At 31.9% G+C, this 19,658-nt stretch overlaps 2 protein-coding genes across 2 annotated transcripts; both read right to left on the bottom strand.

Annotated features, from left to right (window-relative positions):
- Positions 1 to 1,492: 1,492 nt before the first annotated feature.
- On the bottom strand, positions 1,493 to 4,191 carry LOC100854164 (disease resistance protein RPP8-like). Its single transcript, XM_059736305.1, has 3 exons — positions 4,129 to 4,191; positions 3,157 to 4,020; positions 1,493 to 2,254 (listed from the first exon to the last, which is right to left on the bottom strand). Exons 1-3 carry the CDS (start codon positions 4,189 to 4,191, stop codon positions 1,493 to 1,495), a joined length of 1,689 nt encoding a protein of 562 aa, XP_059592288.1.
- A 5,099-nt stretch (positions 4,192 to 9,290) lies between these two features.
- LOC100251026 (AP-1 complex subunit mu-2) lies at positions 9,291 to 15,485 on the bottom strand. The gene is made up of 11 exons (XM_002274427.5): positions 15,030 to 15,485; positions 14,016 to 14,162; positions 13,755 to 13,817; positions 13,355 to 13,531; positions 13,174 to 13,277; positions 11,697 to 11,804; positions 11,437 to 11,533; positions 11,255 to 11,352; positions 10,992 to 11,133; positions 10,720 to 10,842; positions 9,291 to 9,695 (listed from the first exon to the last, which is right to left on the bottom strand). Exons 1-11 carry the CDS (start codon positions 15,156 to 15,158, stop codon positions 9,597 to 9,599), a joined length of 1,287 nt encoding a protein of 428 aa, XP_002274463.1. The 5' UTR covers positions 15,159 to 15,485; the 3' UTR covers positions 9,291 to 9,596.
- Between the last annotated feature and the right edge of the window lie 4,173 nt (positions 15,486 to 19,658).

Raw genomic sequence — 19,658 nt, 5'->3', positions numbered from 1 at the left:
TCATATTTCATTCATCTTACATTTAATTCAAAATAAATGTGATATCTAATAAATGTTCAAACCAATCGAAACCGGATGTATTGAGTTAAAACCTTTAAAAATGTCAAAAAAGTTATTCCATGAGTTATGATATCATTTCATACCACCAACAAACATAAAAAGGTCTTTATCATACTAAAACCCTAGTATGTTTGTGCTTTTCTTATGCTCAACTTAAGAAAAGACTCAAACTACCTTAGGCTTTCGACCATGATCCCCATGTTGGATTTTTGCAAATTTTGTAAAGATTTAAAGCAATTTGTGAAAACTTTAATTATTTGTGAGGGTTTTAATTTTTAATCATATCACCGTTAATTTATATCTTATAAGTTAAATTTAATTTAAATCTTATTAAAAATAAATATATTTTTGTAATTATAAATAAATTAAAAAAATAAATACTTTTTAATAAAATATAAATATTAATATTATAACAAAATAATAAATTATATTTCTTTTTAGAAATATAATAAAAATATGGATATTAGCATCCTCATAAAGACATAATTGATTTATATATTTTGTTAAAAATAATAATAATAATTGAAAATTAATAATTTTTTATAATAATCTATTTTAAAAAATCTAAAAAATACAATCCCATAAAAAATAAAAAAATCATTATAAAGTAATTTTTTACCATAAATTTTTTATATTTATTAGGTCACTATTTAGGCTTAAAATTATTTTTAAAAATTACTAAAACCGTTAACCAATCTAACACAATAGTTTTTTGCTTAATTTGAAGTCTATTTATGCCCAGTGAAAAAATTCATAAATTCATGATCATAGAAAAAATTAGTAAAGTCACTCAAAATGAATTTAGGTACGTAACTTTCTAGTGTTAATTTGACCATTTTATGAATCAATTTTTTAGTTTCAAATTATTTTTAAAATTGTTTCTATCAAGTGTAGCTTGGTATAGAATGTATTTACTTAATAAAAAAATGGAAAAGTTAAAAGAAATTTATAAAAACCCATATAATTCAAAGAAAAATCATATTTTAAGATTTTTTGTAATGGTATTGGTGGGTGGAGAGAGAATCAAACAAGAAAAATATCATGTCTTACTTTATTTGCTTTTTTTTAAATAAAAAAAAGAAGAAAAAAAACAATTCTCAAAAGATGGTTTTTTATAAATGAAAATAAAAAATTATTTTAATCTATATGTAGTATGAGAGATTTTTTAAAATGAAAATAAAAAATATATATTCTAAATTATGTATACAAGTCAGATTTATTTATTTTTCCATTACTCTTTACTATTAAAATGGAAATAACTAATCGTATACCAAATTGACAAATTCATTATTATTTAAGAAGAAATAGGAATGAAACAAGATAGCCATTCACATTCCATAGCAGTGTACCAATCATGGCCTTCCGGAAATGACGGTTACCTGATTGAACGAGATTGATAGCATAGGTTCCCAGCTGACTTGCATGCTTATGGCTATTCGAAAAATCGCACCTCCGGTATGTGTTTGATTTTGTAGTGCTCTATACCTCTTTCAGGATCTAATCTTCGGGCATGATCCCCATGCAAAGGAAAAAGAGAGAGTTTTTGTAGTGTAGTCACATACTGCAATCCTTCCGGAAGAATCATCAACCTAGAGCAGCAGTGGAAGTGCAGGTATTTCAGGCTGGGCAGAGCCCCCTTTTCAATCTCAGTCCACTCTACTAGGTTGTTTGAAGCGATGACAAGCACCTCTAACTTTGGAAACCCACCTACCGGGCAGAATTCTTTCCCGATTTGTTTAGCATTGTAGGCTTGCCATAGAGTAAGCTGCTTCAAATTGGGGAGAAACTGAAGCACTGCATTAGGGTTCTCAAATAGATGGGAGAAGCCTAATCTTAGTTTAGTAAGATTTTCGGTTGAACTAAGCCAGTCAGGTAAACTAACTAGACGGCCTTCTAATTGGAGTTTTCTGAGGAATGGTGGTGGTGAAAATGGCTCCAAAGTGTCTAGAAGATCATCAAAAATTGAGCCAACACTTAAAGTCAAGGACAAAAGGCCGCTCATCTTCATGATAGAGGTAGACAGTTCACCTACGTCATAATCATTCAACACCACCCCAAGTTCCCTGAGCTGGGTTAAGCAACCTAACTCTCTCGAAATGCTGCCACGAGCATAAACTCCTTTGACACTCTGGAGGTTTTTTAATCTCCCAATACCTATTGGTAAATCGCATCGGCTCATTAAGAGGTGCCTCAACTGTAGACAATTCAATAACCCATCTGACAATGACGATATCGAACAGGATCTGTTGTCACCTCGCGTATCCGGTGGTCCACGTTGCTGCTAGATGGATGGACACGCGATTCTCAACACACAAGGGGTTCTTGATTCAGTGGTTGTACCTGCAAAAAGGCATTCGGACAGGGTGTCCGGATGCACCCTCCGATGATGTTGTTAGCCATAGTAAGAGAGTAAGATATATGAGGCAGTTGGTCTTTTACTAGGTATCAAGAGGTTACCAGGAGATCATCCCTTTCTTCTTCGTGTGAAGTCATATATATACAGCTTCAGGGGTACTGTTCCTCTCATTAATGGTGAGGAGATATTTTCTGTTGTGATGATGACAATAGGTGTTAGTAGGAGCATTATCATCCTACGAATGGCTGTCAGAGACCATGGTAGGTGATGCGGCTGTCAGAGATCGTGGGAAGTGATTATGTAGAATGATCGTGGGAAGTGACTTGCTGTCACTTCCTCTTGTCTTCTCATTCTGCAGGTGATGGGATGTGGGTCATGGCTGCTTGTTGTGATTGCGTGTAAGACTCGCTTTACTTTAATTGACCATCCAGACGATTTATATCCGGATGGATCATGCTGATTATCCGGATGTGTTGTGGAGACTATCCGGGTGTCTACGCTCTGCCAGCGTCGTTTGCTCTTCCTTGGATAGGAGAAGCTGAAACGTCGTTTGCCTTTCCTTGAGGGGTTCCGGATAGGATAGTCGCACCATGCATATCTTTAGGAGAATCCGGATGATGATGGTCCGGCTGATAGCACGTGCCACGCGTCACCATGAGCTGCGTGCCACGTGTTTCCCAAGGGGAGGGGTCCCTACAGGATCTAGTATCCAATGTTTGTAAGCTACAAAGATTACTCACATTCTCAGGAAGCTCCCTAAATCTGGACTTCTTTAGACCCAGAAACCTTAGGTGTATTAGATCTCCGACTTCACCTGGTAACTTCACCATATTCCTTATCCATTCTAAGTGAAGCACCCTCAAATACTTGAGTCCGTAGGATGTAAATTTCGGGTGTTCCCAGTATCTTATCCCAACAACAAACAGTGAACGAATCGGAAGATCGTTCAAGTTTGGTATTGCATCATTCCAACAGTTGTGGATGGAGACATGACCAGCAGTGGCGGGGATAATAGGTTCTGAATGTGAACAGGCAATGATGAAGTTTTCTTCCATCATTTCATCGACTAAAAATCGGTGAAGTGGATATGGAACTTTGAATTCAATTCTGCAGTCCAGTTCTGTTTCAAGCAAACCAAGGCTAACTAGTTTCTCAATATACTCTTCAGCTACATCCTCCAGAATTTCTCCTGATTTCGCTTGTATGATACCTTCAGCCATCCAGATCCGTGACAATGTTCCTTTGCTTAGCCCACATTTCACAGGAAAGACACAACAGTACATCAAGCAGGACCTAAGGTAATACGGTAAACTCATATACTCGGACACCAGTAAGGCTAAAGATTGATCACCTGGATCAACTAAGCTAGAAGAGCTCTCTCCATGGCCCCCTCCTGCTGAAGAAGCGGATGTATCGCACTGCGGCTTTCGATCCAAGATTTGGGTGAGGCGTACTTGGATACTCTCCAAATCACTCCCACAACGGATGATCAAGAGAGCCTTTTCAGACTCATCTGAGACATTTGCCCCAGTAATGAACTGATCCACGAGATCTTCCACATCGTAGATGGTGTCCCTTAGCTCCCGGCTCCATTGCCGAACAGACTAATTTCCATATTTGCTTCGATCCAGAGTTTGAATGAAACATCCGCTTTCATCGAGTTTGCTTTTCAGCTGCAGGATTTGTCCGCTCAGGCCTGAAAAGTTTTCGGCCTCTTTGGATAACAAGTAATCCAGTCTCTGTGCCAAGAATTTCACTAAAGCTTCTGCCCCCATTTTCTGCCTGAAGATACGGCGTGCTCCCCCTAAAGAGCCACGGAAAATTTTCCTTTTATTTATTTAGAATTATTGGCCTTACACACAATTTTTTCCCCTTTAGTCAAGGCATTAAATACCACTAAGACGGGTTGACAATGACAAGTAGGAAAGAAAAGTTTTTAAGTCACACAATGTATCCAACCCTCCCTAGAATGAGAGAGACTTGCGTCTTTTATATGAATTTATGGTTTTGGATGGAGCTTATATTTTAGTTAAGAAAGCAAATTATTTTGCTTTTGTTCGGTTTTCTCTAAAATTTTACCCCAAAAAAAAAAAAAAAAATAGAAGAGAAAGAAAATAGAGATGAAAAATACAAGAAAATTAAAAAATTAAAAAACATACTAAAGTTAATAAAATGTTTTTATATACTTTTTAAAACTTACTTCACTTATTTTTCTCTTTTACATAAATATTAAATAATTTTAAAATTTATAAGTTTTTAACTAATTTTAATTCTATTTAATTTTTTTATATTATTTATAATAAATTAAACATTAAGCACATGACAATTGTGGAGCTTGTTGTTTAGTTATGTTGTGGGGTTAAGGGAACCACATGGTTTTTGTTGGAATATGTGCCCATAAACAAATGAGATTTTTTTTTATTTTGCTGATTATTAATATTTATTTTTTAAGAAATTATTTCAATATTATTGTTGCATGCATGTTATAGATGCTTTATAAATATCGAAAACCCTAGATTATTTAATTGTAACTTTAAATATTGTATATAAGTATTATATACAGGAGGATAATATTTAAAGTAAAATAATCTAATATGTTCGTAATTAAAAATTAAAGTTGGGATCTTTAATTTAAAGTTACTAACGCAGTTCATTACATTCTGAATGAAATGATCTTATCCGAATTGTTAATAATGAGATTATTGGAATGAAAGCGCTTTATATAATTTGATTATATCAGACTGGAACACGATTAATTATGAATCTCTGATAAATTCCGTTATAATATAGAGCATTCAATATTAATCAATGATGGTCATATATGCATTATCTTAATTCTGAGTGATTAATAGACTCCTATTTATTGTATTGTATTTTTTGACATACCGGGTAATGACACAAATATATAGTGTCAAATTCTTGGTGTATTGGAAGTATAATAAAATAAATAGCCGGGAATATTAATATACAAAATGAAATCCATTCCTTCGTTAAGAAGTCAGATGGACGGTTCCCATAAGTATTGGTTCGGGCCTTGAATGATAAGAACGCTCAATTTATGATTAGACCATAAATATATTATTCATTAGAGAACCAATGGCATTTAAGGAGAAAGATATAATTAAAGAGGTTAACGGAAAAACCTAGCTTTGATTATGAACCGTTTATGGAGGATTGACTCATATGTAGTGACTATATCAATGGGCAATTCAAATCCTTTGAATATATTTAATTTTATAATTTTAAGAGTGCAATTCCAAATTTTTAGTGGAGTAATTTTGGAATTAATAATTTTGATTTTTTAATTAAGTTGTTAATTAATTGTCAAAATTATTGGAGCTTAAAATTATAATGTCCATAGTTCCTCTCAACGGTTCTATTAAAATTATATGAACATTTTTTTTTATGTTGGGTTGATTTTATTAGTTTGGAATTTTGAATTCTAAATTAATTTCACACAATCTTGATTTGATTTATTTATTTTATAATTTGATTATTTAAAATATTTTTTGATACAATGTGGTGAAGACCACACTTACTTGTATTCCCTAAGAAACACTTTTTAAGTGGGGATCATGGGGAGAGATATTCTCTCCCATGTTTTTCAAAATTCAAAATATGTTAGTTATTTTTTTCTTCGTGGTATTAAAAGTTTTTTTTTCTCAATGTTTTTCGGATGATGGGATGAGAATACAAGTTTTCTAGATATTAAGTTGTGTGATATAAAAACCTAAAAAAACAAAAAAAAAAAAACGCCCACTCATTTTGAGTTCATCATTATTTGGAGAACGTTAAAGAAAGATCCATGGTGCTTTAGAGGATTTGGAATTCTAAGATCTTTTTGGTGGAGTTCAAATTTATCAGCCTAATCGCAAGGTACAATTCTAAATTACCTATATTTGATATTTCATTAAATTAATACAAGTATTGATCATTGAGAAAAAAAAATTTTGAGAAAGTTTTTCTGGCTTCCGTTTTTCTTTTATTTATCTGGTTTCAAAACCAACAGTTTTGACATACTATTGCAATTGCCCAAAACCTGAATTAGTTTTTATTCAATCATGTAATGCAAATTGGCTAGGCTCTCCTTGTGTTAATTGAGACCATTTGAAGTCATCTCTTGACTACATGCAACATGAGTAGCAACTATAAATAAAAGATGGCCTACAACATTACCAAGTGTTTGCTATATGGTTTGTAGATGAACTATTTGTTTTGTAAGCAGGCTCATACTCTTTACCACTAATGGCCTCATGTAAAGTCTTGGTGTCCATAATTTAACAGGGTGAAAGTTATCAGCTTTTTAAAACTACCTCTACAATCTTTGAGTTACTCCTATTGTGTATTTAACTGATATGTTTTAACTTTACAAGAGCTAATATCAAGTTTCACTTAAAGAACTATTATAATCATAGTTTACATGAATACACCGCCTTAAAATTACCTAAGGGGACACTCTATCTCAATCACATGAGATGTCATGGTGCCTCTATTGAGATATCATGGTGTTTTTATTGATAACATATATTACTATCGACTTTCATTAATAGTGACCCAACCAATCCATGGAGAATATATGATCAACTTACAATATCATATATAGGTCAAATCAATTGCTAACTTTAGCACAAGTTTAATATTCTTTCAAAGTTAAGAGACAACACAATGAAGTAGCTTAGTAAAATCATGACTACTTGATAGCCTTAAGTCATGACTCATCTTAGATCTTGTCCAATGTATAATACATATTAGTGCACTCATCATGGAAAACTTATCTCGATAACCAAAACCAATCATCCCTTCAATTAGGAGGTTGTACACTACAACCTCTAATAAATCACCCAAGCTCATGAATCGACTATAAACAAGTCATCTACTTGCAAAGAATAGTTTGGATCTTCTGTGCAACAATTAATGCACTCAAGTCACATAGAATGCAAAATATACAAGTCAAAATACTTATAAGATATAATGCATGGAAATAAGATAAGTAAAAGTGAATTCGAACTTTATTAATAAATAATAAAATCTAAAATTTTATTACATCATATCATACTTTTAAAAGCTTTATTCTAACAAGATATCCATCATCTCAATATCTTAGATACAAGGAAGAGTCATCGGATGAAAGACTAATGCAGTTGTGAGATCTTTTACGACTTTGGGGATTTTTTTACATCAACAAGAATTGATCTAGAAACATTTAGATCTTCAAAAGTACATGTAAACCTTTAGATCTATATCCTATTTTATAAATGTTTGTTTACTTACATTGTTGGGATCTAAATAGCCCTAGGAAGATTTCATGCACCTAAGATCCAGCGCTAAGGAATGTTTTCAGCGTATTAGATTCAAGGAGTCATTAGGTGGAAGATTACTCCATTTGTGAGATCTTCCATGACTTTAGGGTTTTTTACGCTTAACAGGAATTGATCTAGAAATATCTAAATCTAAGAAAGCACATCCAAACCTTTAGATCTAAATCCTATAAAAGTTTTTATATGTTTGTTTGCTTTCATTGCAAGGATCTAAAGGGTCCCTAGGAGATTGCATGCAATTGAGATTCAAGGTTAGGGAACAAAGTAATTCCGGATTCCCTATAAAGGACACCTCTGCCAATTGATTGATACTCTTCCGTGAGCTTGCACCAATGTTAGCGGTAGTTGCCTTAACACACCATCTCCAACAATCGAGTTAGCAATAGAAGAATCAATAAGAAGTTAAAAGAGAAGGAAAAGATCCCCACTTTGAATGGCCTCACGAGTGACTGAGTGAGGGCATACATGTGTTTTCTAATTAACCATAGTCATGAGAGGCATAACCATGGTTACGTGTCATACCATGTGCATTTTCTGATTAGCCATGGCAATGGGAGATATAACCATGGTTAAGACTCAAGTGTCATACCATGTGCATTGGCAAACGCTAGGTGCATCAGGTTTGTTGCCATCACAAGGTTTTGCCCATTCGCCATCACTGGGTTTTGCTTGTCTAGATGAGGAACATAGTTAGGAATATTAACTTCGCAACTGTCGACTAGCCACTTTATCCCGTCTTTAGGACACTTGAATCTTCTGGAATCCTTATGTCGGTGCAGGGATTGGATGAGGATAGGCTCCTTCAATATGGTCGTACAAAAAACTAAAAAAAAACATTGCATGTTCAAAAACATGGTAAGCTTTTCAAATTTTTATAATTATCACAACGTAAAATGAACAAGAGTTAAAAACGGGGCTATCGTCTCTAAAAAATCAATAATGCTACCTCTAATCCCTTATACCGGGTATTTTATTCCACGTGTCCTGTTCAAATTGATCAAGAAAACTCAGATTCGAGAGTACATAAGCAACTCCCCGTGTTTTTTGGAAGACGTAATCGTTTAGAGCTTCGTATCCTTCAGAACACAGAACTATAAGATCTGCACTGAAGTCATGTTATAATGAGGACAAACTATTTGTTACTCCTTCAGGGTCCGACGTATGGCTAATACGGTTAAAGACGAAATACAGGGAGGTGAACTGAATGGTGATAGAACATGTTAGTAAAGATGTGCAACAACACATCAGGTAAGCCTCGAGCTATTTTCAATTTTTTATAAAGTTCAAACAAAAGAAAATACAAAGAGAAAAATTGAGGGCAGGATAACAAAACTGTTCACACCAAATGCACATCCCTATTCCTAGAACTAACAAATATCATGGACATAACATTTTCCTGTCAATCATAACGTGTTTGCATCACATTGAATTAAAAAGGAAAAAAGAACAGGGACCAATTACAGATTCAGTTTTCACCATAAACAAGTAAAAAGTACATAGAAGGTCAAATAAAATATAACTGAAAATTTTCCGCCGTTCTGGAGAAACATAGTGGCTAATCAAAATCTCACAAACATTTGATTCACAATAAAGGTTTTGGAATTTTCACAAAAAAAAAAAAAAAAAGTCGTTTCTGGGTGACCAACTCTTACAAACCTCTGTTAAGATTAAAACAATCATGATGCAGATACAGGTAAGAAAAATTTGGCAAAAGCAAGACAATGCTCTGGACTGATGATAGTGGGATAATTTGACTTCCCATGAGGCTTCCATGTTTACACCTAAAGTGCAAGTCCTAAATGAACAAAGCCTGCTAACAAAACTTGGTGTAACCGCAAAACACCAAGGGATGCAAGTGGCTTTTAAATAAGTCTTAGTTCATACTCCCCAGCCATAGTTATGTATCTCACCCAAGGCAGAGCCTGATAACCACTTTTCTCAATGATCTTCAGGTAGCGAACCTACAAAACCCCAAATTCAGATGGTTAACAATCAGAAAAAGCAAAAACATAAACGGAAAGTCATTGTATCAATTTACTAAAAGTGTGTTTGACAGTGATTTTAGAAAGTATTTCTAACATCTTTAATATTTGAGAGATAAAAATTTTCAAATGTTAGAAAGACTAGAAACACTTCCTAAAATCATGATTTTAGCAAAAAACCACGGAATTTGTTATGCAATTTCAACTCATAGTACCAGGGAACCAGATGACAACAGCAGAAGGCTCATTCGATAGGGTACTATATTATTTCCTAAATATATGGCAACCTAAAGAGGGAAAAGGTAGTCCTAATAAAATTGATATTATTTGACATTTATGAGGTCACGAAATACAGGACTGCTGAAACAAGAACCTTTAAAATGGATTAAGAATATGTTAATATGAAGAATTATCAAGCATTCATGATGTGACCTGCATTCACCAGAGTACAGGAAAAGATTTATCCAAGCTCCTTTTGCTCCAACTGATAAGGTTGTCAATCTCATGCATTCAAAGATAGAAAGTTCCTTTGATGCTCCAAGAATTAGAGAGACAACAGAACTAGGAAATTACTTTCAGAAATTTTAAATTTTGAGACAGTAAAAGTTTTTTGATACCTCATTTATATATAACAGTTTTTAAATCTATTACTTCAGTATAAGCGTCTAAGAGTATTTGCATTTTATATGAAAGTTACTACCATTTTCTAATTTTAAAAACAAAAAACAAGAAATGCATCCAAACAAGCACTTAGCAAACTGCTCTACAACTCATAATTGATTGGCCTAATAAAATTGCAAGCAAAACTATATTTCATAGCAACTGAACCAAATGAAAATTTAACCGAACAATTAAAAAAATTTAGCAAACAAAATTTTCAAGCATTGACTAGGCAGAGTGTTACTTCTCAGAGAGAGAGAGAGGACACAGAATATGGTATCAGAAGAATATTATCAAAATGCTCAATTTAACAGAGCAATCAATCATGTGTGCAAGCACATACCTGTATTCCAGAAACAGTAAAATATGGTATCTCAAACTTCACACGTATGGGAGCTTTTCTCTCAGGAGCTCCTTCTTCAGCTGTTATACTGGGAAGACTGAACTCTGCCCTCAACATATACTCCTAAAAGATTTGAATTTCCAAAAAATTAAAAACTAAGTCAATTGCACAGAAAACAAGATAATGAATCCTTCAAAATCAATAGCTATCAACAGAAAAATAACATTAGACAATTTATGGGCAGAAGAAGCAATTTAAACACTAACTTATACCTTGCCACCAGGAAAAGACTTTATCTTCCAGAGTAATGCATCATTCTCAGGTGCATATGCAGCAGATCCCATTGATGTTCGAATATTTGGATTGGTAGCATCAGATGGTACAGGCAATTCAATTTCAACATTTGTTGCAGTGCTGCAAAATTAAATCAACTCATGGGTCAATTCATGGGTCAACTCAGGTAATGCTAAGCATTACCCTGACCAAGGGTGCTAGACTAGATAGAGATCAGTAGCCAAGACCTAAAGAAATATACCTACGCTCCTTGAACTGGCTCCGTGCTTTGACCATGATCTCGATACGACTTCTTGAATGCCTTTCAACTTGAGCTTCCACCCATATCAGAGGTTTTACCTAAGAGCAAAAATAATAAACCTTAACACATGGCATATGATACACAATGGAAAATCATAGCATGAGAAACCGCACAAGCTGAACCTGAGTACTGAGCCTATATGTCATGAGATCAAAAGATCCATCTGGAGGAATAAAGGATATTGTTCGATCATTCTCAAATCGAGCCAAACGAACACATCTAAAACAAAAATAAGCACATTTAGTTTGAGATCTTGCAGTAAGAATAGAAAGTTTGCAATAAATCAGCCCTTGCAGTTTTGCACATGATAATTATCAGAAAAAAAATAAAAATTAATTACCAGCAGCAGATTACAACTACACAAAAAAGTTTGACTACATACTGGTGGAACTTGATGTCATCCAGATCAATGGCTTTTCCTTTTGTTGATCGACCTTGTGCCTCCAACAATACTCTGTCGTTTAGCCCAAGCTTACACTCTGGCATACCACTGCAACAGATAAAGTATGAATACTTTCTAGTTTCCAGGTAGCATGCAGGAGCAAGTATAAAACCCTAAAGGTAAAATGCCAAAAAATAAAAAAAAATAAAAAAAAATGGAATGGGCAAGTATGTATGAGGGTTGGGTTCATCCACCATATTATGGGTTACATAGCAAATTAAGCACAAGCCTCACATAGCACATTAATCACAGGCTTCCACAACCATCACATAGCACATTAAGCACAGGCTTCCACAACCATCACACAACAAATTGAACACAAGTTTCCACATGCATGAATGAGAAATAGAGCACATATTTTTTTGCACTCTCTTGCACATCACGTCTTCATAGTTTAAATAAAAGGAACTTCCTCATTGTATCCTACATCAAAACAATCCTACAGTTCCAAAGAAAATGAGCTCCTGAAACCAGAGTTTGTCGAATAAAATTGAGAGGCCAACAAACATACAAAGAATAGGTGCAAAATATTTTAATTTGAAATACAAGCATCAGCTAGAACATTAAATGCCTTCAACTAATTTATCTTACCAGCATAAGTAATTTGGAATTTAGCAGATTAAAATTTTGCATTTATTTGGGAATAGTTCAGTTTCTAACTTTCAAAACTAAGAGGGTATTTAGTAAAAATGTAATACTTAATACTTAATGATTTAAATTGACTTTAAATTAAATTATTCTGAAGTTGATGACTTAAAATTTATTACTTGATTTTTACTTTAAGTATTAAGATTGCTTAATAAAGTGAACTTAAAATTTATTCTAAATCATCAAATTAACATATTTACCTTATTAGTTTTAACTAATAGTTATCATCAAATTAACTAATACCTTATTATAAAAATGAGTCATGGATGTAGAGTCATGACTGTGAAATATACTCTCATTAGATGTGGGCAAATGAGGCAAAAAAAAATTGAGATTAAGAGTATGTTAACTATTTTGACTTCATACTTAAAGTTACTTTTAATTTTAAGTTAGAATATTAAGTCATTTTACCAGATATGTTTAATCTACTTAATCCTAAGTTTTAATACTTGATGTGATAAAACAAAATCAACAAAAATATGTTTCAACATTAATTAAAGTCTGATTTTGTTTCAGATTGAAAATAATGGTGTAAAAGTTCAGCTTGCAGACACTAGATTTTCTGAATGCACAGGTCAGGATAGCCCCTTTTTTTACTGGAGAACAAACCACACAACATAAGTTTCCCTTTGATTCTCAATTTGTTTATGCACATTGGTTTTACATGGTAAATATTAGCTTGTAATTTTGATAGTCAAAATTCATCTCTTTACCCTTGCTAGGCATTGAATAACACTACACAATTTCTACAAGCAGTTGGATAACACACCTCAAATATGTTCTCATCTTCAATGCTCCAACAACATCCGATCTAATTATTTGCCCATTGCTGTTTACAAGTATATTAACACTTTCCACCACATCCAAGAATACCTGACCAACAAAAACCAAAGCTTTATTATACAGTGGTTTAAAACATGAATATATAACTCATATAAAAATTGACCTACTTCATTCTTCTTGTAACGTATCCCTTCACTGCGCCAAGACACCGCATTTGTTACAGCCATGGGAGGCCTCTGGGAAACTTCCATCCTATAAGCATCAGTCTTGATAAATTCACTCAGAATCTTTGCTTCAGTATACTGAGGGTAACCAAAGTCCATCATCTCATCAAGCAACTCATACTAAGAAAAGCACAAAGCATCAGTATAATTTCATAGAATTTTTCATTAAGCTTTCTTTTACGCATAAAACGAATTTATTAAAGGCACCAAATGAGAGACAATCCAAGCATCCAAAAAAAGGAGGATCAAATTGTTTATTACTATCATATAGCATTAATAAAATTCACCAATGAATAAAGTTATATAAAGACCAGTAAAAGGGCAGATTGAGACGTCCTCTTACCACTACCACAAAATTATCCCTAAGTGATTCCTCTTCTAACTCTTCAAAATAATGCTTAAAGACCTGCAACCAAAAAATGGATCAATGTAAGGAATTCAAATCCCTTTTTCAAAGAATTCAAAAAGGTTATAAAATAAAAAATATCAAATCACATAGCCACTGGAGAATAGAAAACATCTCATTTTCAAATTTTGTTGGAATTGATTATATCCAAAACCACAGTAGCCGAGGTATAAAACTATAATTACCAATAGCGCTTACATCAACAACACGGTGTAGAAAGAGGAGGTGGCTGGCAGCATTGCAGTTCTGCCTTGATGCGGTCATTAGGAAAACATTATTGTGTTGTATAAACATGTATGTAACACCATTATCATACACAACAGGATCTTGAGACTCTGGATCACCCTGAAGCAAATGATAAGACCAAATCAACCATGAATTTGCACACTTCCAAAAGCTATTCGCTGAGTAAGCTAATATTGTTGATATAACAGAAAAGCATATCAAAGCGAAATTTACCAAGCATATAAAAGTGGGATTGTTGTGCATTTGTATCTCGGGGCCTAGGCGATGCCAATGCGGTGCCTGAGATTTTTGGCTCTGGTGCCTAGGCTTGAGCCAATGCGGACTAGCCCAGATGATACCAGGAGGGCAACCAAAAAGACCTTAGTCTTGAGTTCGGGAGGCCACTCTGGGCACCGCATTGGCTCAAGCCTAGGCACCAGAGCCAAAAATCTCGGGCGCCGCATTGGCATCGCCTAGGCCCCGAGATACAAATGCACAACATGGATCAAGAAAGAAAATTCATCTGGAACTGAGATTTACAATAATTTTTGTTCAAACCCAAGCTAAATGAACTCAAATTTTGCTATATGGATTGAATCGGGAACTGAATAAGTAAGAATTAGAAAATTTATTTTCGAAAAGTACAAATCAAGAACCATTAAAATCAAAGAATTATGTCAAAATATGACCTAAATAGTTATGGAAATTGGAAAGAGCTCATGGACATAAAGGAAAACAAAGAACATATGACCTAAATAGGTATGGAAATTGAATTTGTTGGTTGCAATAATTTTTATTAGGGGAGGTCTTTCGGTCCAAGTGTTCCAAATAATGAAAGCCAAAGATTAAAAGTTTTAAATTATTATCTTTTCCTCCATTTTCTCGACAACCATACATAAATCTCAATAAATCATCAAAACCGATCTATAGATTATCAACAGATAGAATAAATAAACAAAAGATCGTATGAAAAGTAGAGGACCGGACCTCTTTCTCCATGAGCTTGGCGAAGAAGCGCTCGGCTTGAACAGCAGAGACATCGCCCCTGTAATCGCGCCACACCAGAACGCGGCCTTTGATGTCGAGAAGGAAGAGTGCCGAGGCGGCCCCCGCCATTGATTTAGGGATTTCTTCGAAGAACTCCGAGATCAGATTGACGAGATCTGGTCAATAAACAGGATCGGATGAGTTAAAATTATGAATTCTAGGGTTTGGCGAGCCATTGAATTGATCGTGTTTGAAGTTGGAGCATTGAGAATGCTGATCAAGGATCCGTGTGCACAATTGAATGAAGGTGTTCGATCTGCGTCCCAAAGTATGAAATGGTTGAAGATTAGAAATGGAGTTCAATTGTCAGTGCCTGCTTCTAATGTGCGCAAATTGCGTAATACGCACTACTCACCAATCGACGGGCTTTATGTAAGAAGGGGCTTGAATGGCCCAATAAATAGGGGTGAAACTTAGCTCTGTTGGACAAATTTGAAGGCCTATGGCTCGGGAGGATCGCACAGGCCAGTAAACCATGCGAGCAATTGTGAAAACGTGAAAATAACCTTTTTTTTCTAATGTTTTCTAAACGTGAAATTTTCATATTTTTTGAAATGTTTTCTAAATTTTATCAAATACCTAATTTTTTTTTTAAAAAAAAAACTTTTTGAATTAAAAACATTTCTAAAAATTATTGTTAAATGAACTCTAAGAAGGTGTTTGAAGAAATTAATACTAATTACTTGATGACTTAAATTGACTTTAAATTAAATTATATTTAAGTTGTTGACTTAAAACTTATTACTTAATTTTTACTTTAAGTAATAAAATTATTTGATAAAATTAACTTAAAACTTATTTTAAATCATCAAATTAACATATTTAACCTCATAAATTGTAATTAAAGCAAAGGCGATTAAGTATCAGTAGAGGTTCTAGAGTAGCAAAAGAATTTGTGGAAGTAATTAAGACAAATAGGGTAAAAAAAATGTAAAATAAAGATATGAACTTAAAAATAAATTAATTATTTTTATTTATTACTTAAAATTGTTTTTAACTTTTAAGTTATTTTACTAAAACACTTAATTTACTTAATGACTTAAATTAAGTTAAATTACTTTAAGTTATTAAGTTGGTTTACGAAATACCGACTAAGTCAATCCAAAATAGTAGCTCTAGAATTAGAATGAAGCATAATTTATTTATCTTATAAATTAGGTTTTAAAATAACAAGATAACATGGAATGATTTAACATTTGGACAAACTTTTAACCATTTGATAGAACTATTAATCATAAGTTTTGCATTTTTTTAATATGGTATGAAAAGGTAAGAAAACGGATACTTATTCCCAGATGTATTATAGAAAATGATTTTTTTTTCAATTAAAGTTTTTATAAATATTATAATTATTTGTATTTTAGAAAAGGCATTTTTAAAGTGCAACTCCCAATATAAAAATTCAATACTCTATCATAACAAGTACTTTTACTACTTTGCTTTTTACCACCTAAGGTAAAATTAGATTATACATGAACATGGTTTACAAGCAAATTGAATACAATGAAATATTATTGCACCATAATTTTCCAAATCTTGAATTATCACTTCCTTTGGTGTAGATGATTAGAGTTTGTAAAGCTAAAAATGATTGAACCGCAAATAGGGACTTTTCTTATAAATCTACTTTGCATATGAAAAATGCAATGGCCTCAACGATGTAGATTTAATAAAATTTGAAAAATATGGTCAAGGGTTATTTGGAGGGATGAACTAAAATAATTGTGAAATTAGAAAAGTGATCTCCCTTGGTGATTGCTTTGGAAATACAACTCTTCATCGACATTTTCATTTTTTTTTTAATTCAAAATAGAGGGTGTAATTTAGAATTTGGATTGAATGTTTTTTAATTAGAGATGAGTTTAAGTTAGTTATCAATCCACTCAAGTTGCAGTCCTAATTCAAAACATCATTTCCCTCTCATTTTTACTACTCACCTATTTCTTTCTCTTTAAGCTCAATTTTTTGTGTCTCTCATGAAGTTCCTTAGACTCTCTCAACATTGTCATTGTTTATAAAGCTGCACCATAACTCAATTATCTCTAGCTCGATCTTTCTCTTACCATCATAACTTCATCTTTATCTTAAGACTTAAAAATAGTAGATTCACTTGCATCCTTTAAATAAAAATAACTAAGATATCAATGGAAGTGTAGACACTCCTATGCAATATTTCTTTTTACAATTATACCATGAGTGAAAGTAAAATTTACTTAGTTATTTTGTTAGATTTGGGTTGTTTTCCTTTTGATGATGATTGGATATATAGAACAAAATTTAAGCTCTTTTATATATGGTAATATGGAGTACAAAATATGGGATTTTTTTTATAGGACAGTTGAGCTTATATTTAATTAATCAATATCAACTCATTTTTAATGAAAAATGAATTCACTTTGTTCTTTAATTTTTCATGAATCTCACTAATATGAAGCAAATTTATGAAGTTGTGTAAATGTTTTTATATGCAATTGAACTATAGTTAAGTTTCATTTACCTAAAAGAAAACTTAATTCAATTAAGTTTTAAGCTATAATAGTTATCTAAATTATGTTGTGGTTATAAAACTCAACTTCAGTTAAACTTTTAGTCATAATGCCACTTAATCTGTACCATGGTTACATTTCATTTACAAGAAACTCAACGAGGTTAAATTCTCATTTAGAATGAACACATAAACTTAATTATGATTAAGGGTTGTTTGGTAAAACTTAATACTTATTACTGAATTATTTAAGTTGATTTTAAATTAAATTATATTTAAGTTGTTAATTTAAAATTTATTATTTAATTTTTACTTTAAGTATTAAGATTGTTTGATAAAATTAATTTAAAATTTATTTTAAATCATAAAATTGATATATTTTTCCTTATAAATTATAATTAGGGCAAAAGAGGTCAGTAATAATCGAGGCCATGGAACGGTAAAAGAGATCATGAAGGTAACCAAGACAAATAGGGGTAAAAAGTTAGAATAAATATGTGAATTTAATAATAAATTAATTATTTTTACTAATTACTTAAAGTTGTTTTTGACTTTAAATCATACCATTAAGTTATTTTATCAAACATACTTAATTTACTTAATGACTTAAATTACGTTATTAAGTTACTTTAAACTATTAAGTTGGTTTACACACTAAATTTTATTTACAAAAAAAATTACTAAAATTCTTATTCACGATATTTATCTTAATTTAATTACAATTAAGTTTTATTTATAAAAAATTTAACTAGGAATAAGTTCATAATTAATTTTCATTTATAAAGAATTAAACCCAATAAAATTCTTAATTAGGATGTTTGCTTAGCATATAAGCTCTCATTTGGACTGTTTTAAATGTGCCCACTCTACCGTTGACATCAATAAGTGGAAATTGAAACTTGTGTAACACAAACTACTTAATAACTTAAACAAAACTAGCTCTTTTGCATACAACCAAAATAGTATATACACTTCAAATGGTGATTGAAAGCTAAAGCAAGTTCATTATACAACTGCCAAAATTTCAAAATAAAATAATTTACACCCGAGAATCACGTCAAGGGTTGGATCATATATAAGACATGAAAAATAAAGATGTGGTGCTTAACAGTGATTCTACTAAAGTCGTGTACATGGTTTTTTAGAATTTTTATAAATGATTTTCGGTATTAAGAAAATAAAAAAAAATTAAAAAAATGATTTTTTTTTTTCATGTCAAACGGTAGAAAAATATTAAATAAAATCTAATATAATTAAAAATAGTTAAAAAAATTATTCATTTTTAAATTATTCTAACTTTATATAAAAGAATTAAATGATGAGTGAAAATAATTTATTTTTTATTTTTATTTATTTATTTTCTTTTATTTTTCTCTTCTATTTTGTTCTTTATATTTTCCTTGATTTTTTTTTCCAACAAAAAATGTTGGGGTTATTCATCAAATTAACTTGTTGAAATCCACAAACACTTTACCAAATTAATTGTCTATTAAACATCAAAAAATCATCCCAGAACCTATGTCCTCGATACTTTCAAAACAAAGAAAAACTTGGGGCATGTTTAGTCCCTGTTTTCAAGAACTATTTTTTATTATTGAAAATAAAAAATACAAAAAACTTGTTTAGGAAAGAGAGTATGTTTTTGTTTTTTGTGTTTTCCGTATTCTCAAAAACCACTATTTTGATAACAATAAAAAGATGTTTTCATTGTTTTTTTATTATTCAAAAAATAGATTGTTTTTCGTATTTTCTCTTCCTTCTTTTTTGTGTTTTCTTAGATGTTTTTTGTGTTTTCATAAAATCGAGTTTCACCCAACCAGTACACCCCCACATGCAAACTCTTTCTTCTTCCTTAAACTATTGAAATTAATATACTTACACATGGTTATAAAATCATCATTTGTTTATGAAAATTATAATTAATGTAAAATTTTCAAAATGGAATCATTTTTTTTTATTTAAATGAATTATACATATAAAAATTATTTATATATTTATAATATCAAATTATTTTCTTTCTAAAAACACAAAAAATTGTTCTTAAAAATTGTTTTTCAGAACAATTTTAAAAAATAACAACTAAA

The sequence above is a fragment of the Vitis vinifera genome, chromosome 1, assembly GCF_030704535.1.
Source record: "Vitis vinifera cultivar Pinot Noir 40024 chromosome 1, ASM3070453v1".
Lineage (NCBI taxonomy): Eukaryota > Viridiplantae > Streptophyta > Magnoliopsida > Vitales > Vitaceae > Vitis > Vitis vinifera.
Note: the sequence above shows the minus strand (reverse complement) of the source record. Positions and strands in the feature narration are given on the sequence as shown.